Source organism: Acomys russatus, chromosome X (genome assembly GCF_903995435.1).
Source record: "Acomys russatus chromosome X, mAcoRus1.1, whole genome shotgun sequence".
NCBI classification, from domain to species: Eukaryota; Metazoa; Chordata; class Mammalia; order Rodentia; family Muridae; genus Acomys; species Acomys russatus.
The window spans coordinates 76592453-76606356 of NC_067169.1; the positions used below are offsets into that span (position 1 = coordinate 76592453).

At 39.6% G+C, this 13904-nt stretch overlaps 1 protein-coding gene across 4 annotated transcripts in view; it reads left to right on the plus strand.

Annotated features, from left to right (window-relative positions):
- Positions 1–13382, plus strand: part of Cstf2 (cleavage stimulation factor subunit 2) — a 29986-nt gene extending 16604 nt beyond the window's left edge. For all 4 annotated transcript variants that reach the window (XM_051140993.1, XM_051140990.1, XM_051140992.1 and 1 more), the window contains 4 exons: positions 154–446; positions 8569–8679; positions 9419–9544; positions 12763–13382. In XM_051140993.1, the coding sequence (XP_050996950.1) occupies positions 154–446; positions 8569–8679; positions 9419–9541 (527 nt within the window). In that variant the 3' untranslated portion in view covers positions 9542–9544; positions 12763–13382. The remainder of the gene's footprint in view (positions 1–153; positions 447–8568; positions 8680–9418; positions 9545–12762) is intronic.
- Positions 13383–13904: the final 522 nt, after the last annotated feature.

Here is a 13904-nt window from a genome sequence, read left to right on the forward strand (position 1 = left end):
GGTCTTCAGCTCTAATATGGGACAAAAGTCTTGGCAAGAATCTTTCCTATTTACCTACAAATCTCAAAAACTAGAAAGGAAACAGTCTCATAGGTGAGAGGAAATGTGACTAGAAGTTAGTAGCTACACACTAGTTTTCTTATGTCTTTCTAGGTGGAAGAGATCCCCGGGGATTAGATGCACGAGGGATGGAGGCCAGAGCCATGGAGGCAAGAGGACTAGATGCCAGAGGACTAGAAGCCCGTGCCATGGAAGCCCGTGCCATGGAGGCCCGTGCCATGGAGGCCCGTGCCATGGAAGCCCGTGCCATGGAGGCCCGTGCCATGGAGGCCAGAGGCATGGATACTAGAGGCCCAGTACCTGGACCTAGAGGACCTATACCTAGTGGAATCCAAGGTCCGAATCCAATGAACATGGGGGCTGTTGTTCCCCAAGGATCCAGACAGGTAATGCTTGTAGCATGTACATAAAATCTTAATGTATTCGGGTACTGGTTACTGAGCCTGATTTTTATTGTCTTCTGACTTGAATCTGCTTATTAGAAAGGAAAGACTAGGTTCTCTTGACTTTTTCATATTCCTTAGGGGAAGAGTGTTCTAGCCTCTAATTACCTAACCCAAAACAAGAAACTTGGTTCACAATTTTAGTGATTATTTCATTCAGAAAAACTCGTGAAATTGTACAGATTTAGATCATCATTAGGTAACAAAAAAACAACATCAGATAGATGAAAGCTATAGAATGTCAATTTTACATTCTAGAATTTCTTATTTGGCCAGGGCATTCAAAATTAGAGAAGAATTAATGGATAGTTATTATATGTACAATGACTGTGCACTATGGTTCTTGGCAGTGCAGGTTCTGGATTCAGATTGAATGGCTGAAATCCAGGTCTTAACATTTATTAGCTGTGTGATCTGGGTCTTGTTACCATTTATTTACTGATGTTTGTATTGGTTCTCTCTTTGTTGGATATTTACATGCTGATGTGACTGAAATTTTAATATTGGTACATTCTGCTTTAAAATATGTCACTTTTCTCATCTGTACCGGATATACAAATCAACATCACTTAGATCATCTCAGGGTGACAGAAACCTATGTGGATTTATTGTCATCACAGCATCAAAATGAACAGTAGTATAGAAAAGGCATACACTTCTGGAGCTACAGTCTGTCTCTTCTCTCTCTCCTTCACTCAGTTCACTCCAGCTGTGTGTCTGCGATACTTTGTAGTCGTCACCTCCTCATGTATCATCTCCAGTTGGTTGTGGGAAGATGGAATACCTGTATCTTCCAAAGTTTCTATATGTTGATGCCTTCATTTCTCCATTTCTCTCTTCCGAGATTTTCATGTGTTTCTCTTTCTTCCAGTGTATTGGGGATGGGGAGAGAAAAGTATCAAAGGTAGAATGCACCTTGTTCGGCATCCAGTTCTCTTATTTTATAGGTTTGGAAGCTGAAGGCCAGAAAGTCAGGTGACTTGGCCAATTCACTTTACTAAAAAATTGTCAGAGAAAAAAATACAGCTTGCTTTTCTATTAATGCTACTCTGTCTTTGTTTTATTTGCATGTGTCTGTGAGTGTGGATGTTTGCCTGATTCTCTTTAATTTGAGAAAAAATGTGATTTTTCTTGGTATATAGAGAGAATATAAAAATGTATTTTCTGTTGTATTTCAAGTTTTGCTTTAAAAAGAATGTTTGTAGGCTTTGATTTTTGTTGTACCCTCTATGGTCAGTAGCCTCAAAATAATACAGCTTTTAATACATCCTTTCAATACTTACGTGTTGAACATCTACTAAATACCAAGCATAGCCCTACAGGTAGAGTAGCAAAGTCTTGACATACTAGCTGAGGAGACAGACACCAATTAACTGCACACTGTGCTTAAATAAGTCTATACACCATTCCATCGAAAAAGACATTGGAAATGATGGCTGGTATCTTGCTCTTGTTTTCTCTGCTAGTGTTTGAATTCTTTACTTTCTAATGCTAGGGTTGTTTTGCTTTGGTTTTTGTGATGCTAAGACTAAGACCTAGAGCCTCTTAGGCTGTTTCCATGTTCTGGCTATTATGTATAGAGCAGCTGTGAACATGGTTGAGCATATGTCCCTGTTGTGTGGTAGGGCATTTTCTGGGTATATTCCAAAGAGTGGGATAGCTGGGTCTTGAGGAAGCCCTATTCCCATTTTTCTGAGATAGCACCAGATAGCTTTCCAAAGTGGCTGTACTAGTTTGCATTCCCACCAGCAATGAAGGACTGTTCCTCTCTCTCCACATCCTCGCCAACATGTGGTGTCGCTTGAGTTTTTGATCTTAGCCATTCTGATGGGTGTAAGATGGAATCTCAGTGTCATTTTGATTTGCATTTCCCTGATGACTAAGGAGGTTGAGCATTTCTTTAAGTGTTTCTCGGCCATTTGATATTCCTCTGTTGAGAATTCTCTGTTAAATCCCAAGCCCCATTTCGCAATTGGGCTGTTTGGTTTTGTAGAAGAATAGACTAAGTACATTTATACTATGGAATACTACTCAGCTATTAAAAACAAGGAATTCCCGAAATTTGTGGACAAATGGATTGATCTAGAAATTATCATAATGAGTGAGTTCACCCAGAAACAAAAAAGGACAAATGGTATATACTCACTTATATCAAAACACTAGTCCAAAGAATACTTACCATGAAAAACTTTACTTACCAAGAAAGTGGGTCAGAGGAGAGGACATCCTATTGAGACTTTAGGCGAGAGTAGCATGGAAGAATGGGGACATAGTAGGATCCACAGGGTCTTGGAAACCTACAAGAAGAACTTTATGACAGGCAGATCTGGGTCCTGGGGCCTCCTCAAACTAAGGCACCAGCCAAGGAGAATATAGGCAATAAACTTCGAACCCCTACCAAGACCTAACCGATGAGCAGGATATTCTCCACCGTTGAGTAGAGAGTGAGATATGACTCTCACATGAACTCTGGTGCCCCTTTTCTGACCATGTCCCCTGGATGGGGAGGCCTGGTGGCACTCAGAGGAAGGATAGCAAGTTACCAAGAAGAGACTCGATATTCTAAGAGCATATATAGGAGGAGGAGGTCTCCCTCAGTCACAGACATAGGGGAGGGGAGAAGGGGGGAAGTGGGAGGGAGGGAGGAATGGAAGGAAACAGGGGAAGGGCTAACAATCGAGATATAATATGAATAAATTAATAAAAAATGTCAAAAAAAAGACCTAGAGCCTCACAAATGCTAAATAATTTACCACTGAGCTATAATCCCAGCCTAATACAGTTTTTATTAAAAGTCTATAAAGCCAATTAGACCCAAGGTAAATAAAATAAGAACTTAATGTTGATACTTTTTCTGTTTCTAACAACTAATACATTTACATACAAATAAATACATAAATAATGCATCCATCTATAAAAGCTGTATGAACTTCACCTTCTTTTCTTATACCTCTCATTTGGGATAGATAATTGCCTTTATTAGATTATTTTTTGAGACAGGGTCTCTTTACGTTGCTCTGCTGACCTGGAATTCGATATGTACTGACATGGCCTTGAACTCACTGAGATCTTCCTGTCTCTGTCTCTGTCTCTATCTCTGGAGTGCTGAGGTTAAAGGTATGCTCCAACACATCTGGTTTATCTGATATTTTTAGTGTAGCTTCCACTTTTATCCTTTTTATGATTGTTGGAATTTTTTAACTTAATATGACCTTCATTTATTACTTTAAATCAGACTTTAATTTTAACGCTAATCCATGCAGTTAAAAGCTTGTAGCTAAAAAGCTTGTTGTTACTAGGGTGGTAAATATAGTTTGTCATACAAAGAAGAATGCATATGAGAATGAACATGCTGTTAATTATTTACTCTGAGACAAAAGCATAAACTGGATCTGTCTTAGACCAACCAAGATGTGTGGCCAATCTTGCTAATACTTAACCTGCTAGAACAGGTACTCCCAGAAACTTCTACTGGCCAGTGTTGGATAGTGCCTTAGGCTGATATTAGTCAGTATTAGTAAATTCCCAAGTGACTACCCAGAAGTGATTCAGATCCATAATTGATCAATCAATTGACACAATATAGACGGAACAATGGTGATATTTTAGCATTCTATATAAAGATGTACCACTGCCTCGTGTATCCAGTGGCTTGGAAGAGAGCTGCTCATGTGAGTACTCCAGGTGTATTAGTTACTGTTCTATTGCTGTGAAGAGACACCATGACCATGGCAGCTCTTCATAAGAGAAATCATTTAATTGGGGCCTTGGTTACAGTTTTAGAAGTTTAGTCCATTGCCATCATGGCAGCAAGCATGGCAGACATGATGCTAGAGAAGTAATTAAGAGCTACATCCTGACCCATAGGCAGAGAGGGAGAAACTATCTTGGCACGGGCTTTTGAAACCTCAAAGCCCATCCCCAGTGACACTTTTCCTCCAACAAGACTTCTAGTCCTTTTAAATAGTGCCACTCCCTGGGGACTAAGCATTCACATATTTGAGCCTATGGGGGCCATTCTTATTCAAGTCACCACATTCCATTCCCTGCCCCCCATAGGTTTATAGCCATATCATAATGGGGAAAAAAGCATTCAGGTCAATTTCAAATGTCCCCATAGTATACCACAGTCTTGACACTGTTTAGAAGTCCAAAGTTCAAAGTCTCTTGTGAGACTCATGGCAACCTTGTAACTGTAACCACCTGTAAAATCGAAATAAAAAATCAGATCACATGCTTGTAAAATGGCACAATAATACATTACCATTCTTAAAAGGAACATGGTGGAAAAATACTGGTCCAAAACAAGGCCAGAAATCAGCTGGGTAAACTCCAAATTCTACATCTTCATGTCCGATGTCAAAGAACTCTGCTGACCTTCAACTCCTTTCAGCTTTGTTGACTACAGCACACTTTTGGGCTGGACCCACTCCCTCTTAGCAGATCTTCTTGTCAGATATCCTAGGACTCTGGCATCTCCAACATATTGGGGTTTCCAGTGAAATCCAGTCTTCACCTTCACAGTTTCACACAATAGCCTCTGTGCCTCCATACAGGGATACCTCTGGCACATGCCTGTCCTCAGCAGTTTTTCTTAGCCTTGGAGGGATATTCCACAACCCCTGTTTTATATCATTGACTCTGAAGCCAGAGCCACTCGTGGCGGAAGCTGCCAAGTTCAGCCTCTTCTGGGGCTGGAATTAGGCCCCCTTGTTCATTTACGTTTTCATTAGCTTTCTCTTTATGGTTTCCTTTACTGCTTGTCTAATTCCTTTTCCCAAGTTGAAGCTTGCTTTGAAGTCACCACTCCCTTCATTTCATTTAGCATCAAGCTTTTCTTTAAACATTTTATCTCCTTGAGCACTGGACTTAGCTCCATTTTACTTCTGATGCTCCTTAAACTGTATATTTTTAAATTTTTCTTTGCTCAGCATGCTCCTTTTCATTATAGATCTGCATAAGAGTAGCCACTAATAACCATGTGACCCAGCCAATATTTGGCAGTCTCAAAATCTCCTCTGCCAAAACCAGTAATCCTAAACTGTTGAATTTAGCCTGAAGCAGATTTTTTAACACTCCAAAACCAGCTACAGTCTTTGCCAAAATACCACAATAATGGTATCTGGGCCAAATACTAGCATTCTTCTCTCAAACCCCTTGAGCCAGACACCCACAGTTCAAATCACCCTCAGCACCACTGTCTTCCATGTTTGTACTAGGATGGCCCGTTAAACCCTGCTTAATGTATCCAACTGCTTTAAGTCTTTCATATTCTTCTAACAAAGAGCATAGTCAGACCTGTCATAGCAACATCCCAGTTCCTGGTACCAATTTCTGTCTTAGTCACTATTCTGTTGCTATGAAGATATACCATGACCACAGCAACTCTTATAAGAGAAAACATTTAATAAAGGACTTCAGTTTCAGGGATTTAGTCCATTATCACCATCGTAGCAGGTATGCTGTAGAAATAAATGAGAGCTACATCCTGATCCACAGTCTGGAGAGGAAGATACTGGGCTTAGCATGGACTTTTGAAACCTCAAAGCCCACCCCAGTGACACTTCCTCCAATAAGGCTTAACCCTTTCAAATAGTGCCACTCCCTGATGACTAAGCACTAATTATCTGATCTTATGGGGGGGGTGGAGGCATTCTTATTCAAACCATCACATCAGGTGAAAGAACTATTCTGAAAGTAGTTGTTTAAACTATTTTAGTGAAAAATGGATGTATTATGCTTCCTGTTTTCTTGCATTAAATGCAAGAAAAATATTTAAATCATTTTTCCTTTTTTATTAGTTTTCTTTTTTTACATACACATTTATCTTATTACACATAAATACAATAAACTACATACAGCAAGAACCACAAAACAATCATTTTTGATTATTCAAAGTCAACGTGGAAATATTCATTATTTATGTTATGATATAATTCATAGTTCTCTCCTTTGGGGTATCTGTCCTCTTTGCTGATGGATTGTTACCTGGTTCTTCATATTGTTACCACATCATCTATTTCTAGCATGTTTCTCTGTATTTCTTCTATACTTTTCTGCTTGTAATATGAGGACGTGAGTAGCACGTTTCTTAAAAATTTGTTTACAAAAAATATTAAGAACCTGAGTGTGAGCATCATGCAAGCATAGCACCCATCTAACAGTTATAATAGGTGCATAGAGACATTTTCCTTGAGTTCCAAAGGGTTGGACTCACTAACCTCCTTTTTTAAAAAACGATAGGAATATTTTATTTTTTCCATTTATTTAATTACTTTACAGCTTGATCCCAGCCCCCCTCCTCTCCTCCCCATCCTACTTGCATGGCTCCCCAGCCCCCCTCTCCTTCTAAGAGAAGGGGAGGCAGCCAAACACTACCAACCCACCCTGGCACCTCAGGTCGCAGCAGGACTAATTGTATCCTCTCCTACTAAGGCCAAACAAGGCAGCCCAGCTAGGGGAAAGGAATCCAGAGACAGCCCCTATTCCCATTGTTAGGGTCCCCACATAATGACCATGCTGTACATCTGTCACATTATATGTAGAGGGCATAGGTCCTGCCCATGCATGCTCTTTACTTGGTGGTTCAGTCTCTATGAGCCCCCCATGGGCCCAGGTTATTTGACTCTGTAGGTCTTCTTGTGGAGTCCTTGACCCCTCTGGCTCTCTCAGTCCTTACTATTACTCTTCCACAAAACTCCCTGAGCTCAGCCTATTGTTTGGCTGTGGGTCTCTGCATCTGTTTCCATCAGCTGTTGGATGAAGCCTCTCAGAAGATAGTTATGCTAGGCTTCTGTCTGCAAGCATAATAGAGTCTCATTAATAGTGTCAGGGGTTGGCTCTCTACCATGGGGGGTTCTCAAGTTGGAACAGTCATTGGTTTACCAATCCCTCAAACTCTCCTCCATCTTTATTCCTACACTTCTTGTAGGCAAGACAAAGTTTGGGTTGAAGTTTTTATGGGTGGGACGGTGTCCCCCTCTCTCCACTGGTATTCCTATCTCTACAATGGAAGTCCCGCCTGGCTATACAAGGTGGTAACTTCAGGCTCCATATCCCCAGATGCTAGGAGTGTCATCTAGGGTCACCCCTGTAGACTCCTGTCCCAGACATGCCCACTAACTGTCCTAAATACCAATAAATATGCTATAGTTGTATTTTATTATATTATATTGAGTAATATTTGGTCTATATTAAGCATGAATAAATTGCTTTATGGTCTCTATAAAAACCTCTTTAAAAAACAAGGGCTAAAGAGATGGTTTCCCAGTTAAGAGCACCTGTTGTTGTACAAGACCTGGGTTTGGTTTTCAACACCCAAATGGTGGATCATAACCATCTGTAACTTCAGTTTCAGAGGATCCAGCACATTCTTCTGGCCTAAGGCATGCATGTGGTACACAGACATACATGGAAGAAAAAAAACCTCATTACACATAAAATTTTTTAAAAACTCAAAAAGCTTACACAACTGTTGCATGTTCTGAGCATTCAAAGGGGTATCCGGAATTCTGGGGTTGGGTTTGGTGTTTTAAGGAATCTCTAAAAAACAAATGTTGGCTTAATAGTGTCTTTTCCCCAGAACCTTCCTATCTACTTTCTGCCTTTCCTGACACTGACCATCTCTGTTTTACTGGATAGAGCCTTTTAAGAATAACTACCATTATATGATTGAACTAGAGGTAGGCAGTAGTCTTGTGAATGTAGCTTCCCAGCAGAGCAGTATACAGTTGTTTAAAGTCTGTCGGCTTGACTTGTGTTTCCTCTGAGCATTAATATCTCCAGTGCTCGCAGTTTTCCTTGGCTCATTTGGCTAAGTTTTGTTAATTTGGTACCTTTTTTCTGCACTGGGTATTTTTTGTTAATGATGCTGGACCTGTTATAAGCAAGTATGTGTGTACTAAGGGATCTTTGGCTAAACACTCCCTTCTGCTTTTGCTAACAGTATAAGCTGATCTTTAGATCATTAATTCTATTTTTACTCTTATCCATGTCAAGATTGTTAACTGTATTGAGATTCCATGGACATCAGGAACTCTGTTTGCTCTCTTCTTTGTGCGCATAGGTCCCAGTCATGCAGGGAGCAGGCATACAAGGAGCAAACATACAAGGTGGAAGCCAGCCTGGTGGCTTTAGTCCTGGACAGAGCCAGGTCACACCCCAGGATCATGAGAAGGTAAGTATCACTGACTACATCCCCGTGCACAAATCTAGTCTTTTTGATCTTTTCACAGTTACCATGAAGATCCTGGGTCTTCAAAGTGCCTTTCAAAGTGATGTTTACTCTAACATAGAACTCTAATGATTTTGGCTGAGCATTTGGGGGACTTGATCCTAAAGTTTTTAAATGAATATAACTGATAACTTATTTTACATTTCAAACTTATCTACAAATGGCAGGTATATTTTTTTTTTCTGTGCAAATGAAACAGACCTAAGAATCCAAGCTCCTTTCTATCCCCCTTTCCTGCTTCTGCCAAATCCCTACAAAAGCAATAGCAGATTCACCACAAGTGTATCTTTCTGTTGCTAAACTTGGCTATTGTTGGGAGCTTGTGTCTGGTAGAAAGGATTGAATGTATGAAAAGGAGAAACTCAAAATATTACTAAAAACTTCAGACTCACCAGGGCTTACAGATACTATCTTAGTGTACAGGAACGTTGAGTTCCTGAGGTGTCTGTTTGCACCATTTAATCTTAGACTCTTCATTGTGCCTTTTCTTCCCAGATGTTCTCTTTCTTTCTTCCCTACAGTTTGCTTTGTGAGTGTGTGTGACTGTGACATACCCTCCCTTTTCCCATTTTGTTTCATATACCACAACAATAGCCTTTTGGACAGAAGCTGATGGTGTTTTGGTTTTATTAGGTTTTCTGACTCGTCCTTGAAATTCACAACTCTCCTTTCCCCTGCACAGGCTGCTTTGATTATGCAGGTCCTTCAGCTCACTGCAGACCAGATTGCCATGCTGCCTCCTGAGCAAAGACAGAGCATCCTTATCTTAAAGGAACAGATACAGAAATCCACTGGGGCACCTTGAAAGGTGAGATGATTGAGTGGCACCTGGGCAGGACTAGGTCCTTCTGTATTTGAAGTACATAACTTTGACCTTTAACAACATAGTGTTCTCTAAGATCCTAAGTCTTCACTAGGCTCTCTTCATCCTTCAGTAGTAAGTACCTCTGAGGGATAGAGTAAGTTTGTAGAACATTTGTTCAGTTGTTGAATTACGTACAATCATTTTCAGCCTTTTCTAATGATAAATTTAATGTCAGTTTCCCAATATTAATAAGACACAGGAATGTAGAAAGTGAAAGGTAGGGCCAACAAGATGGCTAAGCCAATAAAGTTACCAATTCTGTTGCCAGTTCTAATGAACTGAGTTTGAACCACAGGACTCACACGATGGAAAAGCACACTAGGGCTGGAGAACACAGATCTATACTGAGATCTGGTGCCCTCTTCTGGCGTGCAGGCATACATGCAGGCAGAATACTATATACATAAACCTTTTTTTTTTTTTAAGAAAAGCAAACCCAAGTCTCTTCAGTCTGTCCTCTGACCTCTACACACACAGCTTCACATGTGCACCCATATGTAATAAATAAATGAAAATAAAAGGAAAGAAGGAAGGAAGATAGGTTGGTAAAGGTGAAAGGCCCTGCTTCCTAAATCTCATGCCCCCAACAGAACTTAACAAAACGTTTGGCATGTATCATTCCATAACCAGTTGTTTTATTCCAGACCATTCCTTCAAATGGAGGAAATTAGAAGCATTTCAATAAAATGTTACTCTTTAGGCTTCTGGTGTGTTTGGAGAGAGTGCGAGCATGCATGCCTGGGTCTCTTATAGCCCAGGCTAGCCTTGAACTCACTATGTAGCTGAGATGGCCATGAACTTCTGGTCTTCCTACTTCAACTTTCCAAATGCTAAGGTGACAGACATGCAGTTCCACACTCTGTTTTTGAGGTCCTGGAGATCAAACCTGGGATTCATTCATTCGAGGCATGCGCTATACCAGCTGAGCTATAGCCCAGCCTTTATAATGAGCATTTTGATGGTTCTCTGTTACAAGCCATTTAAAGTAGTATATGTCCCTGTCATCATCAGTTTCTTTACATTTCAAAGGTGACTATACACTACCATTATTTTTATTGTTCATCAGTCAGGTAAGAAAGATCCAAGTATACCTGCCTCATAATCATATAATCAAACTAGATGTATAAATATTGTTTTTTTTTTTCAAAAGTATTTCCTAACATCTTTCTATTTCATAAACAGTTCTGTTCTCTGAAGGCAATTTAGAATTCATACTGTTCAATACCTGTTGGAATGTCTTCTTTGGAACTTTTACTTTTTATCTCATGTCTAATAATTCCCTTGTACATGTTACCATATAACAGTGAACTCTTATGATAATTAGCAGTCTTACTAACTATACTGTAGTCCATATTTGTAGTGCCTTTCAAGCTTCCAAACCACAAATATACATCTTATATTACTGAGACATTACATAACTGGACTCTAATTGAAAGTGATCATAGATGGTTGGCTAAGTAGGCACTTAATATCTCCTACTTTACCTTTTTCCCATATATTCCGAACATTCTATTTTCTAAATTAAAACTATGAACTATAATAGTCATTGGAATTTACTTTTTAAAAATTATGTCATAGAAGACATTCTCTACAGTGTGAGGAAAGTACTGGTTTTGGAGTGTAAAAATAGAAGTATTCCTTAAAGTTATTTCATTGTGTAATCTTAATTATATCTTATTGAGCCAGGCAAGGTGGCACATGCCTTTAATCCTACCATTCAAGAGGCAGAAGCAGGCAGATGTCTGTGAGTTTGAGGTCAGCTTGGTTTTACAGAGCTAGTTCAGGACAGCCAAAGCTACACAGAGAAACCCTGTCTCAAATAAACTAAACAAAAAAATGCATCTTATTTGTCTTGCTTACTGATCTCAGGGTAAGATTTTACAGGTTTTTATTTTAACCTTTTGAAGTGATCATAGTGTCATAGGAAGTTGGGAGAGGGGCTGGAGAGGTGGCTCAGAGGTTAAGAGCACTGGCTGCTCTTCCAAAGGTCCTGAGTTCAATTCCCAGCAACCACATGGTGGCTCACAACCATCTATAATGAAATCTGGTGCCCTCTTCTGGCCTGCGGATATACATTCAGACAGAACACTGTGTACATAAAAACAAAACAAAAAAAGCCCAAAAAAACCCAACATCTTATAAAAGGAAGTTGGGAGAATCCTACATAGGGCCCCAGGTACCTTTCGCACAGCTTCCCTCAGTGATAACATCTTACACTCATTGTTTTGTAGTAGAAAGCCAGGCAGTTGTCTTTGGTATATTACTGTGAACTAGACTACAAGCTGTATTCAGCTTTTACAACTCAGTCATTTATAGCAGTGGATGTGAAAGTACACCTGTGAGTTTATGTGAGCAAACTCTCTACTGGTGTTTATGCATATTGTGGCCAAAGCATTGACTTTTCATCGTAAACTTAATTTTAGTTTCTTTCTGCCATCCCACACAGGCTTATTTATCACTATTACAGATAAGTAGTTCTTGGACTAGAGAGATAGCTCAGTTCCTAAAGTGCTTACTACACAAGCATGAGCACCCAAGTTCAAGCCCAGAACCCACATGAAAAGGTGAATGCATTGGCACGCTCTGGTAATCTTAGATGGGGAGGTAGGGTCAGGAAGATCCTTGGGGCTGGCTGGAGCCAGCCTAACCTAATCAGTGAGCCTTAGGTACCAATGAGACAACCAGTTGAAAAACCAGGTGGATGGCCATCCTAAGGATTATTATCACCTGAGCTTACTTAGAACTTTGTCCTCATGTATACATATATATGTACAAGAAGGAGAACGAAAGGTAGTTTTGAAGTAAGAGAGGTTTATCTAGCTGTGGTATATTTGTCAATTTCTATAGACATTTTATGTTGTCACAACTTTAGAAAGTGGTATGCCACTGTCATTCAGTGGGTAGAGATCAGAGATGCTCCTCAGCATCCCATAATGATACCCAGGATTTCTCCCTCCCTCCTTATGAGAGAGCACTTTGGCTGAATATGTCCACGTAATGCTAAGGTTGAGAAACAGGACACAAGGCTATTTTATCTTCAGCACATCCTCCCTTTTTTCAATCCATTTTGTTTTTCCTTTTTAGGGGGGGGATGGTTTTCTCCTGAAGTATAGGAAAGAGGAATCTACTTGTAATAGCCTTCTCCCACCTTTGTCTTACAGGTTCTCAAAAAATACCTGGCAACAAAACTGGAAATACAATTCCAGAACATTGTTGAAATTTTAAAAACATGGTGACATCTGTGCCCTAGCCCCTCCAGATGACTCAAATTGGTGCCAGGTGGAGGACTTGCATCACCATTTCTCCAGATGAAAGCAGTTCATTTTGTTGTCTTAGTTTGTATATTTTCTGTGACATTAAATAAACTTTGAACACAAGTTTAACATACTACAAATTGATATACACAACCTTTTGCTTTTCAAAAGCTAAACATCAAGGGTAAAAGCTTAGCTCTTTTCTACTCTTACTGCAGCATTATTGTTTAATCTTATATTGCCATAGCTCTATTCTTACATTAGCATAAACATTTATTCTTACTGATACTTGAGAATTTCTCAGAAACAATGTTTTTAGTAACTGTTTTTTGTTGAATTTGCTTTCAGCAAGGTAATAAGACTTTGCCCTTTGAAAATGTTCTAAGGTCTCTGAATTTTCTGGGAGAAACAAGCACGTGTTTAGAAGTAAAAGGAGAAGGCCAACAAGCAAAGTGTACCACAGCAGTGTGTTTTGTTTAAGAAAAGCCAATTATGAAAATGTATTGTTTTGTCAGTAGCAGGTCTGAACATAAAAATCGGTTTGGCACTGGGTTGAGTGTTTATCAACAACCTGACAGACTGTTGAAAGCTCTTCTAAGTAGCTGACTGTTTAAGTTTACAAAGCCACTAGTTTTCCACGTGTTCAGATTTAATAAAGAAAATCAAGTGAACAAACTATATTTCATCCCACCTTTCAGAAAATTGAAAAGCTTTCGGTCTTGTAACTAAATTCATTCCAAGATCTTCAAACAGAAAACCCTAAAACCTTTACATATTTAAGTGTTTTAAGAGGACCAAGTATAGAGCACAGGATAGCAAATTGTCTATTGTGGTTGCCTGCTTCTTTCTAATTACTACCTACTTGTAAGGTAATTTGTATCATTAGCCTGTTAACCTGCAGGTCACCTTGCCTTTTGTTCTCCCATAGTGGCATTAAGGAGGAACATGGCTTCCCTCCACCAGGTCAAGCTCATGACATTTAAAGAGTTGCCTTAATAATTGGTAAAGTTTACTAGAACTACTTTTGAGCTTATTTATGTTCCCAGAAC